This window comes from Hibiscus syriacus, unplaced genomic scaffold (assembly GCF_006381635.1).
Source record: "Hibiscus syriacus cultivar Baekdansim isolate YM2019G1 unplaced genomic scaffold, ASM638163v2 tig00110478_pilon, whole genome shotgun sequence".
Taxonomy (NCBI): Eukaryota; Viridiplantae; Streptophyta; class Magnoliopsida; order Malvales; family Malvaceae; genus Hibiscus; species Hibiscus syriacus.
In genome coordinates this window covers 41256-62157 of record NW_024062755.1, presented here as the reverse complement: position 1 = coordinate 62157, position 20902 = coordinate 41256, and the positions used below count along the sequence as shown (strand labels likewise).

The 20902-nt window shown below is 33.8% G+C and overlaps 3 protein-coding genes across 3 annotated transcripts; 2 read left to right on the top strand and 1 right to left on the bottom strand.

The window, feature by feature from the left end:
- The first annotated feature begins 13405 nt into the window (after positions 1-13405).
- On the top strand, positions 13406-15313 carry LOC120128249 (CBL-interacting protein kinase 2-like). Its single transcript, XM_039145968.1, has one exon. The coding sequence runs from the start codon at positions 13845-13847 to the stop codon at positions 15195-15197; it is 1353 nt and encodes a 450-aa protein (XP_039001899.1). The 5' UTR covers positions 13406-13844; the 3' UTR covers positions 15198-15313.
- An 830-nt stretch (positions 15314-16143) lies between these two features.
- LOC120128329 (CBL-interacting serine/threonine-protein kinase 14-like) lies at positions 16144-17442 on the bottom strand. The gene has a single exon (XM_039146026.1). The coding sequence runs from the start codon at positions 17440-17442 to the stop codon at positions 16144-16146; it is 1299 nt and encodes a 432-aa protein (XP_039001957.1).
- A 2523-nt stretch (positions 17443-19965) lies between these two features.
- On the top strand, positions 19966-20889 carry LOC120128328. The gene is made up of 4 exons (XM_039146025.1): positions 19966-20281; positions 20363-20426; positions 20525-20775; positions 20881-20889. The coding sequence occupies exons 1-4, from the start codon at positions 20069-20071 to the stop codon at positions 20887-20889; spliced, it is 537 nt and encodes a 178-aa protein (XP_039001956.1). The 5' UTR covers positions 19966-20068.
- The last annotated feature ends 13 nt before the right edge of the window (positions 20890-20902 follow it).

Genomic DNA, 20902 nt, shown 5'->3' with positions numbered 1-20902 from the left:
TTATATTTTTGTATGTGAATATAATTATGAATGAGATGAGAAAAGTTAGCAGTATGTTGTTGTACATGTTTCTTATACACTTTAAGGGTCATGTTGATACTTTGAAGTCAAAGGCAAATTTACAATATGGCCAACAGGGTGCAACCATAAAGTGTCGATCCATATATAAAGAGTGTCGATCCCAAAAAACATCGAAAATTAAAAGTATAATGTAATATGTAATTTTTCAATCTAACTGGTACAAGTATACCGGTTTTATGAGAGAATATGTCTAAATAATGTGTCGACACTATTTTAGTTTGTGTCGATATTTTTGTTCCAGAATGAATGGAAAACAGGGTGCAACCATAAAGTGTCGATCCATATATAAAAAGTGTCGATCCCAAAAACATCGAACCCAAAAGTATAATGTAATATGTAATTTTTCAATCTAACCGGTACAAATATACCAGTTTTATGAGAGAATATGTCTAAATAATGTGTCGACACTATTTTAGTTTGTGTCGATATTTTTGTTCCAGAATGAATGGAAAACAGGATGCAACCATAAAGTGTCGATCCATATATAAAGAGTGTCGATCCCAAAAAACAACGAAAATTAAAAGTATAATGTAATATGTAATTTTTCAATCTAACCGGTACAAGTATACCGGTTTTATGAGAGAATATGTCTAAATAATGTGTTGATACTATTTTAGTTTGTGTCGATATTTTTGTTTCAGAATGAATGGAAAACAGGGTGCAACCATAAAGTGTCGATCCATATATAAAAAGTGTCGATCCCAAAAACATCGAACCCAAAAGTATAATGTAATATGTAATTTTTCAATCTAACCGGTACAAGTATACCGGTTTTATGAGAGAATATGTCTAAATAATGTGTCGACACAATTTAAAAAAGTGTCGATATTTTTGGTTCAGAATGAATGGAAAACAGGGTGCAGCCATAAAGTGTCGATCCATATATAAAAAGTATCGATCCCAAAAACATCGAACCCAAAAGTATAATGTAATATGTAATTTTTCAATCTAACCGGTACATGTATACCGGTTTTATGAGAGAATATGTCTAAATAATGTGTCGACACCATTTAAAAAAGTGTCGATATTTTTGGTTCAGAATGAATGGAAAACAGGGTGCAGCCATAAAGTGTCGATCCATATATAAAAAGTGTCGATCCCAAAAACATCGAACCCAAAAGTATAATGTAATATATAATTTTTCAATCTAACCGGTACAAGTATACCGGTTTTATGAGAGAATATGTCTAAATAATGTGTCGACACTATTTTAGTTTGTGTCGATATTTTTGTTCCAGAATGAATGGAAAACATGGTGCAACCATAAAGTGTCGATCCATATATAAAAAGTGTCGATCCCAAAAACATCGAACCCAAAAGTATAATGTAATATGTAATTTTTCAATCTAACCGGTACAAGTATACCGGTTTTATGAGAGAATATGTCTAAACATCGAACCCAAAAGTATAATGTAATATGTAATTTTTCAATCTAACCGGTACAAGTATACCGGTTTTATGAGAGAATATGTCTAAATAATGTGTCGACACTTTTTAGTTTGTGTCGATACTAATTTAAATATCAAGTGTTTTTCCACCGTTCACTATATATAGTACTCTTAATCGAGAAACCCTAAACATAAAGGCAAGCAGGCAGAAAATAACTCTTCCTCTTTCTTCTACCGTTATCATAAGTGACGATCAGATATTCAGGTAAATTTATCGATATTTTATGGGTTTGATTGATTTCTATATTGAAGTTTTTTTCCTGAATGTGTTTGTGTTCCATTGTAATAGCATCCAACCAAAATGGCTCCAAAACGTCAGCGTCAGAAGCGAGGTCTTTCTCAAAGCTCTTCTCAACCCAGTTCTTCTCAACCACAACCTCTTTCTGTAACAAACGATTCTTCTGAGGAAATCAGGTCCTTCGAAACTCTGAACTTTAGATCCGATTGTCGATCCATATATAAAAAGTGTCGATCCCAAAAACATCGAACCCAAAAGTATAATGTAATATGTAATTTTTCAATCTAACCGGTACAAGTATACCGGTTTTATGAGAGAATATGTCTAAATAATGTGTCGACACCATTTAAAAAAGTGTCGATATTTTTGGTCCATAATGAATGGAAAACAGTGTGCAACCATAAGGTGTCGATCCATATATAAAAAGTGTCGATCCCAAAAACATCGAACCCAAAAGTATAATGTAATATGTAATTTTTCAATCTAACCGGTACAAGTATACCGGTTTTATGAGAGAATATGTCTAAATAATGTGTCGACACTTTTTAGTTTGTGTCGATACTAATTTAAATATCAAGTGTTTTTCCACCGTTCACTATATATAGTACTCTTAATCGAGAAACCCTAAACATAAAGGCAAGCAGGCAGAAAATAACTCTTCCTCTTTCTTCTACCGTTATCATAAGTGACGATCAGATATTCAGGTAAATTTATCGATATTTTATGGGTTTGATTGATTTCTATATTGGAGTTTTTTTCCTGAATGTGTTTGTGTTCCATTGTAATAGCATCCAACCAAAATGGCTCCAAAACGTCAGCGTCAGAAGCGAGGTCTTTCTCAAAGCTCTTCTCAACCACAACCTCCTTCTGTAACAAACGATTCTTCTGAGGAAATCAGGTCCTTCGAAACTCTGAACTTTAGATCCGATATAGAGAAACAAAGATGGAAGACAAGTTTTAAAGTAAGGAAGATTCGTCCCGAACGTGTCATTGACCTGGGTTTCTTGTTTGATGATAAATATGCATTTAGTTTTAAATCCACATTTACATCTTGGGGTTGGCTTGAATTCCTTGGTGTAGAACCAAGATATTATCCCAACCTAGTTAGAGTCTTCTACAACAATGCTTCCTTACAGCACGAGCCTAATAAGACTAATATAATAGGAATTAATACACATGTCATGGGGAAGGATATATATATCTCTCCAGAAACTATTGCGGAGGGTTTAGGTGTAGCGAATACAGGGGATTCAGATGAAAATGGTGTAGATTGGTCTACAATTAAACGGGTTGCTAGAAATAGCCCAATTCACCTCGATGTAGAGTCGAGAGTGTTTCACAAAATGCTCACATGGTATATCCGGCCTAGTGGGGGAAAACATTAACGCTTCGAGACAGCGATTATTGGTGGATAGCAAAGTATAAATCCAAAACGGCTCCAAACATTGCAAAACTCATATTTAATACAATTGTATATATGGTCACAAAGGGAGCAACAATTTCAACTACACTACCATATGGATGTGTCATCACCCATCTGTTGAAGAAGAAGGAAGTTGATTTTTCGCATGACGCCCCTGTTCGATTAACCCGCAAGATTGACATGGTATTTATTAAAAAAGCGGGATATGATTTTGTTGAAAAACTCGGTTGGAAGCGTGTCAAGGAGGTCGGATTAGATCAAGAGAGGGAGGAAATGGACCCCGTTGGCCATGAAGAAGAGCAACCAAGTGGAGACGCAATGATAGAAGAAGCTCCAGTTGCAGAGGATGTCACAATTAAGATCGTGATGGAATACATGGTCAATTTTCGGGAGCATATTGATTCCCTTGTGAGTGGAATGCGATCTGATATTTCATCATTGCAACGTGAAGTCTCCATGTTGCGTAACGAATTACGTCAACGACATCAAACGAGTTAGGTAATTCATTATATATGTTTCTTAACATTTACACGTTATGAACTTTATTTTATTTTCTTTTAACAGATGTGGACAACCAAGCGGTCGCAGAAGATGAAGCTGACGATGAAGATGACGATGATGATGACGATGAAGCTGACGATGAAGATGATGACGATGATGATGATGATGATGAAGATGATGATCCAAACAAGTATATCGTGTCTGCAACGCCGCCTTCAAGAAAACTTTTAATTTTTGATCTCAATGGTGTCCTTGCCTACATCCCAAGACTACCTGCAGGTTTGAATTCTATTCTTTTGTATCCATTATTTTAACATATAAGCGTAGAACTTTAATCTCATTTTCTTCATGTTGTAGATGTTGTCCTCAGAAGAGGATTATTTGAATTTATGCAATTTTGTGTCGACAATTTTGTTGTTACCCTTTGGTCTTCAAAGATGAGGTTAGAACATGTTTGAAGCAATTGAATTACTGTAGTCAAAATCGTTAATATACATTTGAATGTTAACATTCAAACTTGATTACAATCTCAGGAATAACGTCGACCGTGTACTTGAGAAACTACCTGTATTTTCCGAGCATTTTCTATTCGTGTGGGTAAGATGAATGTCATTACAGTTTGCTGACTTTTCGTTGTCTATGATTCCTACATATTTATGTTCGACTGTTTGTGAACAGGATCAAAAAAAAATGCAAAACATACGATTCTGTTACCTACTGTAAAGATCTCAATGAAGTTTGGAACGCGTGTCCAGATTTTAACGAGCTAAATACACTTTTGGTCGATGATTCAGCGGAAAAAATGATTTATAATCCGGTAAGTTGCATTTATGCAATATGTTTTTCCAGTTGAACAGGTGTTCAGACATTGATTATTTTAACAACTTATGTGTTTATATAGAAATACAATTACATATGTCCACATATCTTTGACGTTGCTTCCCATTCGAACGACAATGCTCTAGGTATGACACAAATTTATTCATGCTTATGCGAATTTAGTTTATTGTTAGAAAAATTGCACCTCATTAGTTTGATAATTGTTGAAGGCCTCTAATGTTCCGGACTTCGTTAGAAATAACCCTTTTTCATCGGATTAATTTTGTTTGTCGGTACATTATTTGAACATTCTTGTGTATTTATATTTTGGTGTGATTATATTGTGTGTATATTTTCATTAATTATTCCATATTTGCTTCTATGTGTACATATACATTTGAGTGTCTATACTTTTTTAATATATTGTAAAGTATCTATCCTTTTTATAAAAGTGTCTATACTTTTTTCACTGTGGAAAATATTAATTTAAGGTTATCTTTTGAGTGAGTTTTAAGATATTAATTTAGTAATTATAGGCGTCTAATGATTTATTTTTTACGTTATAATATATATTATTATTAAATTAAAAATTCTTAATATTATTTTATAAAATATCAAAACAATCAAATATTTTTTTGTGCAAATGAAATTATTAAATTAATATTGTAGGTGGAAAACATGAAACATACTTAAAAAAATTGAAACATAAATTACATATCTTTAAAAAAAGTATCGATCCTTTTTATAAAAAGTATGGACACTTTCAACATATTATAATAAAATAGGTAAATTTGCAATGCTATCGGTATAAATATACCGGTTTTATGCGCGAATAGGTCTACAACCTATATCGACACTTTTTAATATTGTGTTGGTACTTTATTTCCAGATTGGAAGAAAAATGTGTCGATACATTGTCAAAAAGTGTCGACATTTACACATCGGAACCCATAATTATAATGTAATAGATAATTTTGTAATATAACCGGTATAAATATACCGGTTTTATGCGCGAATAGGTCTACAACCTATATCGACACTTTTTAATATTGTGTCGGTACTTTATGTCCAGATTGGAAGAAAAATGTGTCGATACTATTTAAAAAAGTGTCGACATTTACACATCGGAACCCATAATTATAATGTAATAGATAATTTTGTAATATAACCGGTATAAATATACCGGTTTTATGAGCGAATAGGTCTACAACCTATATCGACACTTTCTAATATTGTGTCGGTACTTTATGTCCAGATTGGAAGAAAAATGTGTCGATACCATTTAAAAAAGTGTCGGTAATTTTAAGTAACGCGGTTTTTCTTCCTTCATTCAAAATAGTTATATGTACATACAATAGGAGTCATGTTGATACTTACGATATATTATATGGAGATCGTTGTCATTCCATTCCGTCTTCGAAAAAATCAGTTGATGTAGGCTGTGTGCTTGTACTCAAACTGAGCTTGACTTGAGGACATGTTAGTTTGTTATGTCCCTCACCGTTGCAGTACCCACATCGCCTAATTTTCTTCTCGACCTTGTTCTTCGGCACTTCTTTTCGCTTGCGTTGTTTTCGTTGAGGGTCACGAACATTGTTTACTTCAATGCTCTGGTTGACTGAATGATTCAAACCAAACGAGTTTTCTAATTCTTCTATTAGTTTTTTCATCTCATCTCTTGCGGTTTTGAAAGACTCGTCTGTCTTTGATGCAATGTAGCATAACCTACTTGACGTTGAACGTAGAGCAGCGAACCTTGCCATTTGCATCACTTCTGGAGACACATTCAAATCAACATAGCTGGGTGCAGAAGCCTTCGCATCATTAGTCCACCTACTTTGAATCAAAGTCCCGGGCAAATATGTGTAGTCCAATTGCTTCAAAATGTGAAGTTGATGGCGACACGGAAGTCAAACGGTCTCGAATTTTTTGCAGGAGCAAATTAGAGTTTTCGTACGAGAATCAAAACTAATTTCAAATTTCCTATTTTTTCTGCGTACTTTGACAAAATATAATGTTGACATTCATCTGATAAGGACTTAATCTCTGCCTCAATCCGGTACAATGTCTCCCGTATAAGTTCATCTTGGAACACACGAAAAGATTCGCGGGTAAAAATCGCAGCGGCATGGCTTTCAAGGTCGACCAGTTTTGTGATCTGGAAGGGTTTCGTATAGGAACTTAAGTAATCCGCTTTCAACTCGTTCATACGCATTCTACTAATTCCATCTTCAATTGCACGAACAACATCTAAATATGTCTTCTTGTGTTTCAGTGCAATAGCTAGTGAAGCATTCATAGACTCGCACCTTTGTGTTGAGCGAATATTGGCAAAGAAATGACCGATTAGATATGCTTGTGCCCATAAGTGTCGTGTATTTCCCTTCTCAATCACCCATGGATGCTTTTGGACGTTGAATTCTGAAACAACCGAACGCCATTGAATATCAAATTCCTTGGTTGTCCACCAGGAAGCCATGCATTTTGAGAATGCTGCTGTAAACTTTGGGTCACCAATGTTAGCTTGTGCATTGCGAGAAAGATGCCAAGAACATAATCTGTGCTTAGCATAAGGGATAACAGATTTGATAGCCCTCTGCATTGCCCTATCCCCATCGGTTACAACGGAAATAGGTGATTTATTCATCATGGCTTCTAAAAAATTCTGTAGCACCCACTCGAAAGATTGAGACGTCTCGTCAGCGATTATGGCAGTGGCAAACACAATTATGTTATGGTGATGATTGACACCAACAATAGGCATAATTGGTCGACCATACAAATTATCTTTGTACGTTGTGTCGAACGCAATTACATCACCGAAGCATGTGTAATCCGATCTCGATGTAGAATCCGACCAAATAAGATTATACAATGCCCCCGATTCGTCTACCGAGTATGTCATAAAAAACCCGGGATCATCATGTTTCTTATAATCAAAGTAGGCAATAAGCGCATTCACATCCCCATCGACGATTTCCTTTGCTTTACCTCTTTGAAGTGCATTGTAGAGGTCTTTATGTGTAAATCCAACATTATGATAGCCCCCTGCCTGCTACGTTAAATAGTTCATTACTTGTGACGTGCCAACACCGACCTCTTTCAATGTTGTTGCCTCATCGATATCAGCCTTACTTACAGCTCTATTAGAACGCATAAATGGTGTCATAGCAGGTGTGCACAATGCATGATTATGTTTCTGATCAGACTTACTTATAACCCACTGATCGTTTGTATTTGTTGCTGTAACTACGACTCTAGCCTTACATCCTGTTCTTGTGACTGGCGTATGAGCACGTTGACGATCAACAATATTGACTTTTGATACTCGAAACCCTTCTTTGGAACAACAAAATTCTTGTGTCTTCACATTCCCTTCCACGTCAAGCCGTGTTGTTCCCTTACGTGCACTAAACCCATGTTCCCGTGCGAATCCCTTGTAAAAGTGCCAAGCTTGATCACGTGAACAGAAGAGCTGACCAATCAATCTGTCAGATTCATCAACATTATGTACTTCATGGCATTCCTCGGTTGGCTTAACATTGTCTACATCAGTATTATCCATGGCAAAAATTTTGTTGTGCAAGTTCAGTGCTCCAGGAGTTAATGGAGATGTAAGCAAAGGTTCATTTTGAACATGTTTCAGTCGTGCTGCTTTCAATAGGATGTGGCATTGGTAGTGGTAGTTAAAGGGTGGATACAACATTAAATTCGCAGTACATATTTAGGTATGTACAATAACTACAAGTATATATCATTAAATTTAGGTATGTACAATAACTACATATTTAGGTATGTTTGTTAACTACATATTTAGGTATATACATCTTTTGAGTGAGTTTTAAGATATTAATTTAGTAATTATAGGCGTCTAATGATTTATTTTTTACGTTACGGTATATATTATTATTAAATTAAAAACAATAAACATATATATTACATATTTATTATTATCTTTGGTTAATGTTGTTAAATTTAAATTCTAAATATTATTTATAAAATATCAAAACAATCAAATAATTTTTGTGTAAATGAAATTATTAAATTAATATTGTAGTGGAAACATGAAACACTGTTAAAAAAATTGAAACATAAATTACATAACTTTTAAAAAAAGTATCGATCCTTTTTATAAAAAGTATAGACACTTTCAATATAATAGGTAAAAATATGATGTAATAGGTAGCGCTTATATAATGTAATATTTATCGTTTATATAATGTAATAGGTAGTGGTTATATTGTAAAGTATCTATCCTTTTTATAAAAGTGTCCATACTTTTTTCACTGTGGAAAACATTAATTTAAGGTTATCTTTTGAGTGAGTTTTAAGATATTAATTTAGTAATTATAGGCGTCTAATTATTTATTTTTTACTTTACGATATATATTATTATTAAATTAAAAATTCTAAATATTATTTTATAAAATATCAAAACAATCAAATAATTTTTTGTGCAAATGAAATTATTAAATCAAATAATTCAAATTGAAAATTAAACAACAAATCAATTAAACATTGTTGTGGGTAAATTATTTGAACATTGTTATGGGTACATTATTTAGAAAATAATGTTCCGGACTTTGTTAGAAATAACTCTTTTTCATTGGATTAATTTCATTTTTGTAGGTACATTATTTGAACATTGTTATATATAAATTTGTTGTGTATGTATGTTTTGGTTTGATTATATTGTATGTATATTTTCATTCAGTTGAGATGAGATATGTATAACAAAACAATCTATCTCTTCCATGTGAGTACTTTATTCCAACCATGTGACAAGTGTGACAACTCCATCAACTCACAACTCAGCTTTGAACTCAATCAATATTGTCTTTTAGCTTGATGGTTCATAACGCATGTTACTTAAACAGTATGAATCAATTATGCAATTTTCATGTTCTATTTAACACTGCATTTCAAATTCATTTCATATGTAATTGGAGTTTGAATTTAAATTTCAATTTGAGTTTGAATTTCAATATATATTTCGGCTCCACTATAAATATTAGCCCAAGCCAATATGCATGTTATCATTGATTATTCCTAATTTCCATTGTTTTTTTTCCAACGTTTAAACGCGAGGGAAATCCCGACCATTGTATTTTTTGGTCAACTTTAAAGCGTCAGAAACGTTTCGGGTGTATGATCTGGGTGGTAAACAAATAGCAACTAAAATCATAAGTCCGAAATGCTTCTGAGTACCACCCAAATCATAAGTCCGAAATACTTCCGATGCTCATCAAAATCCAAAGCTCATATGGTGCCAAGCAAAAGGAAATCAAAATCCAAATCTCATATGATGCCAAGCAAAAGGAAATCAAAATCTACAACTTGAGTTTGAACATTAATATGATATGTTCAGTTGTTATCATGTTGGGATTTTCTCGTTTTTGATTGCTTGGATAGTTGTTCTCTTGCTTCTTCAAGTGTCCTTAGCTTGTAATTTATAGCTTGAAATGTGTTTGATGTTGTATATATTATTATTAAATTAAAAACAATAAACATATATATTACATATTTATTATTATCTTTGGTTAATGTTGTTAAATTTAAATTCTAAATAATATTTTATAAAATATCAAAACAATCAAATAATTTTTTGTGCAAATGAAATTATTAAATTAATATTGTAGGTGGAAAACATGAAACACTGTTAAAAAAATTGAAACATAAATTACATAACTTTAAAAGAAGTATCGATCCTTTTTATAAAAAGTATGGACACTTTCAATATAATAGGTAAAAATATGATGTAATAGGTAGCGCTTATATAATGTAATATGTATCGTTTATATAATGTAATAGGTAGTGGTTATATTGTAAAGTATCTATCCTTTTTATAAAAGTGTCCATACTTTTTTCACTGTGGAAAACATTAATTTAAGGTTATCTTTTGAGTGAGTTTTATGATATTAATTTAGTAATTATAGGCGTCTAATGATTATTTTTACATTACGATATATTATTATTAAATTAAAAATTCTAAATAATATTTTATAAAATATCAAAACAATCAAATAATTTTTTGTGCAAATGAAATTATTAAAAGATATATTGTAGGTGGAAAACATGAAACACTATTAAAAAAAATTGAAACATAAATTACATAACTTTAAAAGAAGTATCGATCCTTTTTATAAAAAGTATGGACACTTTCAATATAATAGGTAAAATATGATGTAATAGGTAGCGCTTTATAATGTAATATGTATCGTTTATATAATGTAATAGGTAGTGGTTATATTGTAAAGTATCTATCCTTTTTATAAAAGTGTCCATACTTTTTTCACTGTGGAAAACATTAATTTAAGGTTATCCTTTGAGTGAGTTTTAAGATATTAATTTAGTAATTATAGGCGTCTAATGATTTGGTTTTTACGTTACGATATATATTATTATTAAATTAAAAATTCTAAATAATATTTTATAAAATATCAAAACAATCAAATAATTTTTTGTGCAAATGAAATTATTAAATTAATATTGTAGGTGGAAAACATGAAATACTATGAAAAAAAATTGAAACATAAATTACATAACTTTTAAAAAAAGTATCGATCCTTTTTATAAAAAGTATGGACACTTTCAATATAATAGGTAAAAATATGATGTAATATGTAGCGCTTATATAATGTAATAGGTATCGTTTATATAATGTAATAGGTAGTGGTTATATTGTAAAGTATCTATCATTTTTATAAAAGTGTCCATACTTTTTTCACTGTGTAAAACATTAATTTAAGGTTATCCTTTGAGTGAGTTTTAAGATATTAATTTAGTAATTATAGGCGTCTAATGATTTATTTTTTACGTTATGATATATATTATTATTAAATTAAAAATTCTAAATAATATTTTATAAAATATCAAAACAATCAAATAATTTTTTGTGCAAATGAAATTATTAAATTAATATTGTAGGTGGAAAACATGAAACACTATTAAAAAAAATTGAAACATAAATTACATAACTTTAAAAGAAGTATCGATCATTTTTATAAAAAGTATGAACACTTTCAATATAATAGGTAAAAATATGATGTAATAGGTAGCACTTATATAATGTAATAGATATCGTTTATATAATATAATAGGTAGTGGTTATATTGTAAAGTATCTATCATTTTTATAAAAGTGTCCATACTTTTTTTACTGTGGAAAACATTAATTTAAGGTTATCTTTTGAGTGAGTTTTAAGATATTAATTTAGTAATTATAGGCGTCTAATGATTTATTTTTTACGTTACTATATATATTATTATTAAATTAAAAATTCTAAATATTATTTTATAAAATATTATTTTTTACGCGACATAATTAAATTATTTATTGACACGTGTATGTTAACGAGTGGCCTTTGACGCTTGCCGAGCAATGATAAATGACAGCTCGTCCCTTTACAACTTGCAACAGTTGCCCGATGAAAGTGGCACCTAGGCTCTATGTACCCATAACGATATTTATATCGCAACGTGGCGCTTAATGGTTGGTCGTTGTTGATTGCTTGTTGGGACACATTTGATTAATTGTTATGGATTTCTTTCATACGAAGGTTTATTTTTTAATATTTAAATTTAAAACCTAAACTCTAAGCTTATAATTTAATATAAAAAATCCGATCACGTTGATAGATTAGAAATTATCAAAGATATAAGAAATATTTAAATATAAACAACGAGGATGATACTTATTTTGTTTAATATTAGAACTGATAGGGATATATACCACAGTGATGCGCTTTGTATTTATCTTAAAATTCAATTTTTCTTTGGTTTATTAATTAATTATTTTAAAATTTTATTTGTGTTATATTCAATTTAAAAAACATTTTTAGATCCATTACTTAATATATAAAAGATAAATACATAAATTTTATATTAAGAGTGAACTTAAAAAATTTAAAGGTACTACCTTGTAAAATTTCAAGAACAAATAAAGATAATCGTCTCTGCCAACCTTTCCTCTATCTTTTCCTCTATCCTTTCCTAGGAACATAAGAAGTATGTAAAAAAAATAGAAATTTATTTGATTTGATTTTAAAATTAATAGAAAGAACTAAATCATGACAGATTATATTTTAATTAAAATTAAGGGAGGATGCTCCGCATAATCAACAGGTAAATTGAAGTGGGCGCATGGAACAAAATCGATATAATTTCCATAATAAAATATTGAGGTTTGGTAGGGCAACACCTCCTTTTTTTTTGTTATTATAAAACATTATCACATTGGCTCTCATCAGCCTTTCAAAAAATTTCTCTTGGTCATAGCTGTTCTCTACCATCTCTTTGTCATCTTATGTATCTGTTCGTCTCCTCAGAAAAATAAAGGGGAAAAAAAGCATCCTTACCCGTTCCAAGGTACATACCTTCAACCTTAAACTTTCCAGATTCATTTCTCTTGCCTTGATTTGATGATTTCATTACTTTGGGGTGTCATGGTTTGGGTTCAAATCTTTAAATTATTTTTTTTGCTGGAAATTTTTAAATTTGTTTTAGGATTTAAAACCAGAGGTTGTGGCTTCTCTGGATCTGAAATAGTTTTGATTCACTCAATAAGAAATGTGAAAAGAAATGGTTCAATCTCAGATTTTTTTTATGGTTGCTGCAGTCAAGAGGGAACCAGGATAGAATAATGGGAGGGACTAAGTTATCTAGCTGCAAAGTTAATAGGGACCTTGCAAGTATTTAATCCCAAAATTTGGGAGGGGCCAAGGCTTCCTTTTGCCTCAACCTTTAATTGTGTGTTTCATATGACATTTGATCTTTTATCAGATTCGAGTAGTGAGTGTTTTACAGGCACCAACTTGATAGGTTTTTCGTTTTCCATAATCTGTATATACATTTGCACTGTTAATGACCCTGATTTTGTTTTGAAACCCTTTATCGGGTGAAAAACTCGTCTATTTCTAGGCAGATTCGAAACTCGGGTCTGGTCTGGTTTAATCCGGTTCGTTGTTCCTGACTAGTTTCTCTGATATCTTTTTATTGTATTTTCTTTATTGTTTCACAAGGAAACCAGGGAATGCAGAAAAATGGGTTTGAAAGCTGAGCTCTATTTGTTTGAGGTTAATGAAGTTGATGCTCCATTCGAGCCGATCTCGTTTCCTATACCCAAGCTGTGTTTCCATGCTCTTATGGCTATTGTGACTATAAATTTAAGGGAACATGTTATGTCAATGCATTATGTTTGTGAAGATGGTTGAGCTTTTCTGGGTTTTCAAATCGATTTACGGTTGCATATTCATATATCAGTAACCTAGATCAGATTATATAGTGCTAGTTGTTAAGGTAGATTCTGTTGTTTTCACCGAGGAACTATATTCGGAATGGAACGAAAAGGGGCTGTGTTGATGGAAAAGTATGAATTAGGGAGGTTACTAGGGCAGGGAACCTTTGCCAAGGTTCATCATGCGAGGAACCTCAAAACCGGCATGAGTGTGGCCATTAAGATAATTGACAAGGAGAGGGTATTGAAAGTTGGAATGATGGATCAGATTAAGCGAGAAATTTCGGTCATGAGATTGGTGAGACATCCGAACGTGGTCGAGCTTTACGAGGTAATGGCCAGCAAGACGAAGATTTACTTCGTTATGGAATATGCTAAAGGGGGTGAATTGTTCAACAAGGTTGTGAAAGGGAAGTTGAAAGAGGATACTGCGAGAAGTTACTTTCAACAGCTAATCAGTGCTGTTGATTTCTGTCATAGTCGAGGCGTGTGTCATCGGGATCTCAAACCGGAAAATTTGTTGTTGGATGAGCATGGTAACCTTAAGGTTACGGATTTCGGGTTGAGTGCTCTTGCTGAAACGAAACACGAAGACGGATTACTCCACACAACGTGCGGGACGCCTGCTTATGTTGCACCCGATGTTATCAACAGGCGAGGTTATGATGGGTGCAAATCTGATATCTGGTCTTGTGGGGTAATCTTATACGTTCTCCTGGCTGGCTTTCTACCATTCCAGGATTCGAATATGATGCAGCTGTACCGGAAGATCGGCAAAGCAGAGTTCAAGTTTCCAAACTGGTTTTCCCCCGAAGCACGCAGGCTGCTGTTGAAAATATTGGATCCGAATCCAAGTACGAGGATCTCCATTGAGAAAATAATGGAGCATCCATGGTTCCGAAAAGGGTTGGACTGCAAACCTGACATTGTCGATGCTGAAGTCAAAGAACCAATTATCATGTCTCAAGCCCGAACTCCTTGTAGTAACATGAATGCCTTTGATATCATCTCCCTGTCTGCAGGCTTCGATTTATCTGGTTTATTTGAGGAAAAAGAACAAAAGAAAGAAGTTCGATTTACATCGAACAAGGCAGCTTCGTCCATCGTTTCGAAACTTGAAGACATTGCCAAGCGTCTAAAGATGAAAATAAAGAAGAAAGATGAAGGGTTGTTGAAAATAGAAGGCTCGAAAGAAGGCAGGAAAGGTACGTTGGAGATTGATGCCGAAATCTTCGAAATTACGCCATTTTTCCATCTGGTCGAGGTAAAGAAGAGCAATGGAGACACATTGGAGTACCAGAAGGTAATGAAACAAGATATTAGACCGGCACTGAGCGACATTGTTTGGGCTTGGCAAGGCGAGTTGCCGCCGCAGCCGCCACTACCACCACCACCGCTGCCTATGGAGCATCAAGAGTCGCAACAATTCCGTGCGGTTTCGACCCACAGTTGATCACCTTGTTAATTCGTTTTCGTATTTTCAAACTATCTTCCTTGGTATTTTCTATATATGGTTGGTGTAATAAAGTTAGGACCAGTATTTAAAGTTGTATTTGTGTGGGTTCTTGGTACGTTTGTTCAAGTCAACTGAATTACATTTCTGGTTTTCATTTTAAGAGAGATATTTTAGTAATGAGGTGTAGATATTAACCAAACCAATCCGAACATGTAAAATTGAATCGAGATGATTCAAATTTTTATAAGACCATGGCTCACATGTTGCATATCACAAATAAATATAGGGACAGATTTCTCAGCATGTACCCAGAAGTGCACAAAATCAACTAAAATTAAGAGCACGGATCATGTTCTCTCAACCTAGGCACTTTCAGGATCCTCTTAAGAGTAGGGAGACAAACCCCGAGACTAAAACGACAAAATAATATCTTTCAGTTGTTTGATGTTCCGATCGATGTTCCGGTGGAGCAATCAAGAAATCTTCTAACTGAGCTTGCTTGCTAAATGTAGCGCACATCTACAAGCCAAAGCGTCTACAAAAAACGTATCTGCTACCATTGTCAATAGGTTGAAGAAAGAGCAAAGAACCTCACTGTTCATTCCTCTTTGTAAGAACAATGTTCATATTTTTTTGAAAATGTATTTCAAAATTGTCATTTATGGTAAAAGAAATTCCTGAGCCAATTATGAATGTACATGCAACATGCTCGTAGAAGACCAAGTTTTTTAGTTTTCACTTTGCTCCCATTTCCGGAACAACCTCAATAAACACAAGAATTGTTCGAGACAACACACACCGAGGAATAGGATGTTTCTCTTCTTTTTTTTAAATTTTGAGCCGCCGCCGACAGCCCTTCATTTTCGGTCAGTTCTCAGCTATACCAGAGTGAGCAATGCCAATTCATGACTAAGTGATCCTAAATATGGAATTACCCTGAAACTTATTGCGTTGTTTCACTTCCAGAATTATACACCAAATCGGAAAGTCTGGGTTTTAATTTATCATTCCAAATTTTGTCACTTGACCCGGCTTTGAGCTCCCGACGGTTAACCTCCACCACCACGAGCTTATCCGTCAACCGATGAATATCAATGGCGATAACTAAATTGCTGCCCTGGTGTTCCAAACGTATCTTACTTTCTGTCATTCTTATCACCTCTAAGTTCCGGATTTTTTCCACCTCTTCCCCGATTCTCTCTATTATAGTCCACGGTGTCTCCGCCGATAGGAATCGCTCTCGTTGGATGGAAAAATCGACGTCGTTGAACAGACCAAAGAGGTCGAAACCCAATGAGAAAGAGATTAAATCGAAAGCGTTTAATCGTGCGTTGCTTTGTGTTTCTTCTTTCATTTCGTAATCTTCAGGGTAGACTGTGATTGCTTTATAGCCGTTCTTAAACCATGGGTCCTTCATGATTGCAGCAATGGTGATCCTTGTTTCTGGGTTGGCATCGAGGAGGCGGGAAATGAATCGTCGGAGCTGCGGCGACGTCCATTTTGGAAAATTGAATTCACCTCGAAAAATCTTACGGTACAGCATCGTGGTATTGGAATCAGTGAACGGGAGATACCCAGAGTGGAGGAAGAACAAAATGATGCCACACGCCCAGACATCGACTTTGGCACCGTCGTATCCTTTCCTAGCGAGAATCTCCGGAGCAATGTAAGCCGGAGTTCCGCATAACGTGTGGAGGAGTCCGTCCTGTCGGACGTGTTCCGACAGAGCTCCGAGTCCGAAATCGGTTACTTTTAAATTACATTTTTCGTCGAGGAGGAGGTTTTCAAGCTTCAAGTCGCGGTGGTAAACGCCTCTGGAGTGGCAAAATCCGATAGCCAGAATCAACTGCTGGAAATAACGACGACAGAGATCTTCGCTGAAACGTCCCCTGGTTATCGTCGTGAACAACTCCCCGCCTTTCGCGTATTCCATAACAAAATAAAACCTGTTCGTCGTCGCCAACACTTCGATGAGTTTGACGATGTTGGGGTGGTTCAGCCGCCGCATGATGGCGATCTCCCTTTTAACCTGCGCCATCAGCTTTCCCCGGACAACTTTCCGTTTGTTCACGGCTTTGATCGCAACGATCTCCCCGGTCTTCACATTGCGCGCTTGGTAAACTTTTGCAAACGCCCCGCACCCCAACAGTTTGTCTACCTCGTACTTTCTGAACAGTGCCATCTCCGATGAAACATCCGACAGCTCATTGTCTGAGCTGTCACAGGTCTCCGCAATTGTCATTTCTAGAAAGCAACTGATGATTCAGTGAGTAGCTGAATACAAAACCGAGTTAAAAGCTGGGTACTTCGAATTCTTGCCAATCAAACTAATAAGAGGAACAGAAATGGAGAGTTGGGATTTTGGAGGGGAAAGGGAAGCAATTTAAAGACTTTTTGTCTTAATATTTCAACTCGACACGTGTTATTTTCGTAAATTTTAAAGTAATTATTTCTATATTGAATGAACTGCTTGTATTGGTACGAGTGAGCTGGAGACAAATGGTAGCCACCCACGAGGCATAGTTCTTTTCGCGGGAAAACATCGTTATACTGGATTGCTATGTTTAACGGTTAACTGAATAAAAAGTTTAATTAGTTGTAACAAAAATTCGACTAATCCTAATTAAAAAGTGTAAAAAAAATTCAAAGATGTGCTGTTTTATTTATTTATTTTAATTAACATTCAAATTAATGTGAGAATTCTAACGTAATTAAGAAAAAAAATAGTGAAAACAGTATATAAAAAGCATATATTTAAAAATATAATTATAGTGGAGTGAATTTTCGGATTTTTAAAAAAAAAATTTAAAGAACTGTTCAATTCTGAATGTCAAACTTTGGGATTTAAGAATGTTATGAAATGTGTTTTAACCATTGTTTCAAATCACTTGGTAGAGTTTTTTTATATTTATTTTTTTAGATTTTTGTTTTAATTCGTAATTGAAATGTGTTTTAACCTTCTTCTGTCAATCTAAGCCACTATGGTGGACGTTAACACTCTCATTACCGTGAAGCAGGCCTTATCTTTAAATTTACTTGTATTCATTATGAAATTTGATTATTATTAACATTTTTGTTGTTGATTTTTGACATGAAGATGGAATCACTCGCAATCACATGCCCCGCTCATTAGTTTAGGTCATAATTGCCAAGAGGATTAAGGTTTGGGCTGATAGAGGTGACAATGATAGACGGCGACGGTGGTAACAACAGGTTAGAGAATAGGATTTCAAAACAGCTGATCCAAACATAATAAACCAAAAATAAAAGGTACCATCCTTATAGTTTACCCTTGTTTTCTATAAACCTATGAAGGCCCAAAATGATTGGGGCAGGGCTAAAGCTTAATCAGTTGTTCTGCCACTGATGCTTCTCTTCTTTTAATTGTACTCTCTTTAATCTTTTGAAAAAAAAAATAAAACTCAAACAATAACTGAGCAGAACATTTTTAAAAAAAAGAAAATTCCGAGTAAATAATTTATTGGACATTAGAAATGGGTTTTTTTAAATAAAAAATAATATTCCCTCCAATGATAATGGTGGTTGAGAACTTGAGACCATGCCCCCAAAGAGCAGTTGGGATGGCGTTATCACTATATACATGTTCCAATGCATTGCTTCATTTATTCCAAGTCGTACATCATTTCCTCATCTATATCCTCCCTCTCTAACATACATTTCAACATGACATATTTCTATTCCAATATGAAACTCCATCAATCTCGAGTTAAAAAATCCGACTATACATATATAAAGGAAAGAAATGTAAATATACAAATACTCGACATCTATTTCAACTTATTCAAGAAAAAAAAAGAGTAAAAAAAATATCAATAACAAATGATAGACAAAGAGATAAGAGAAATAAAAATAAAAAGATATAACAAATCATAATAATTTTCTTAAATAACATATGGTTTGACACAAGACTATTGATTACATGAATGGGTTATGTAATGAATAGTAACAACACCTAACACACTAAAGTTTGAAGAAGGAAGTACATATGATTACTGCTTGTCACTTAAAAGGATTATCCAATGCCTACTTTGGCCATCATTTGTTATGAAGGTGAATAACGTGAATAAATTTTATGGTATTTGAATTCGAGATTAAATATTGTACATTCGTATTAAATTTGAATGTGATTTTTTTAATATGAATAAAGTTTATAAATAATTATTTTAAAATAAATATATGATGTTAACTACTATTAAAGGAGTGAAATAATACATTAAAATTTAACAGTTGACTGTTTTAATAAATTCATATGACGGCGTGTTTTTTAAAATCCCAACGAGCATGATTTGAATCCATCATCTTCGACTATTTCCTCTTGACATTGATTGTATCATTACTCGTTAAATTTTAAGACGAGTATTGAATTTAATACTAAATTTTAAAATGTTTTAATCTAAATATTAAATTTTAGTTTAAGATTAAATTAAAAACGTAAGGTCGTTATATTTGAAAATGTGTGATATGATAATTTAATGTTGATATGAAAATTAAAAAAAAATTATTGCAACTTATCATCTTATTAATCAAAATTAATATTAAATCCGTAGGAAAATCCGTGATAAGAGGTATTAAATCTCAGAAAAGTTGGATTAGAATTGGGAGCCAAATATGTACCTGTAGTAAAATCAACTAGGAATGCCAATTCCCACATTTTTATTTTCATTTTTCCTTTATGCCAACTATTTCTGGACCCAATCTTAATTTCAAACTCGCACTTTTTCTGTTCTTATGCACCTTCCCTGCTCTTCTTCTTCTTCAGTCAGTCAATCCCATCTCTCAATAACACAATGATCCAAGTGTGTTCATCCATATCTTCAAACAGCTTTGAAGACAACCCAGATTTCTGAATGGGGAATTACAGGTTCAAGTTATCAGATATGATCCCCAATGCCTGGTTTTACAAGCTCAAGGACATGGGCAGACCCAGAAACACTCATCTTTCCAAGGAAAGAACACAGCAACCGCCGTCAAAATCGAAGCAGCAGCAACAACCCCACGATCTTAATCCCAGAAATTCTTATTATATCTCCAGGGAGCTTGTTCCCGTCGATGGACTCTACGTTTAGCCTGAGCCGCCGAAAAAATCTTCCAAGAAACGATATCATTCCAGGAGAAGAAACTTCAGTACGTCGTCGCCGCAGCCTCCGTCCACAGTGATTTCTTCCTCCGTTTCAACCGGTTGTAGCTGCCGTGAGACGGTGTGGAGTAAAGCTGATTCTCCGCCGGATTACCCGGCTTTTTCCTCGTCTTTGTCTTCTTCTGATGACAGCTCCCCGTTGGAATCATCCGACGCTGATGTTAAGAAAATCGACGAGATGCCCGAGGTCGAACTCCCTCCGATCGTAACGAAACGGCTAAGTTCAACCACTTGATAAAGGACATCAAGAAGAAACACAACAACAAAGACAGAAACACTTGTCCTGTAAAGAAATCCAGTGTCAGTTCTTCTGGTGTCAGGCTTCGAACACATTCTCCGAGAATCGGGAACAGGAGATTAAACCAGGGCCATGGTCGGAATCTAATCCAATTAAGTTTATATTTAATCAAAACTTATGTGATTCAAAATATATATAAAAATCAATTAAGTTTATATTTAATGAAAAATAGATTTTTTGAAGTTTATTTTCTCAAATTTAAGACGTTATCGTATTACTTACAGCTCGGGTAATTGTTACTACTAG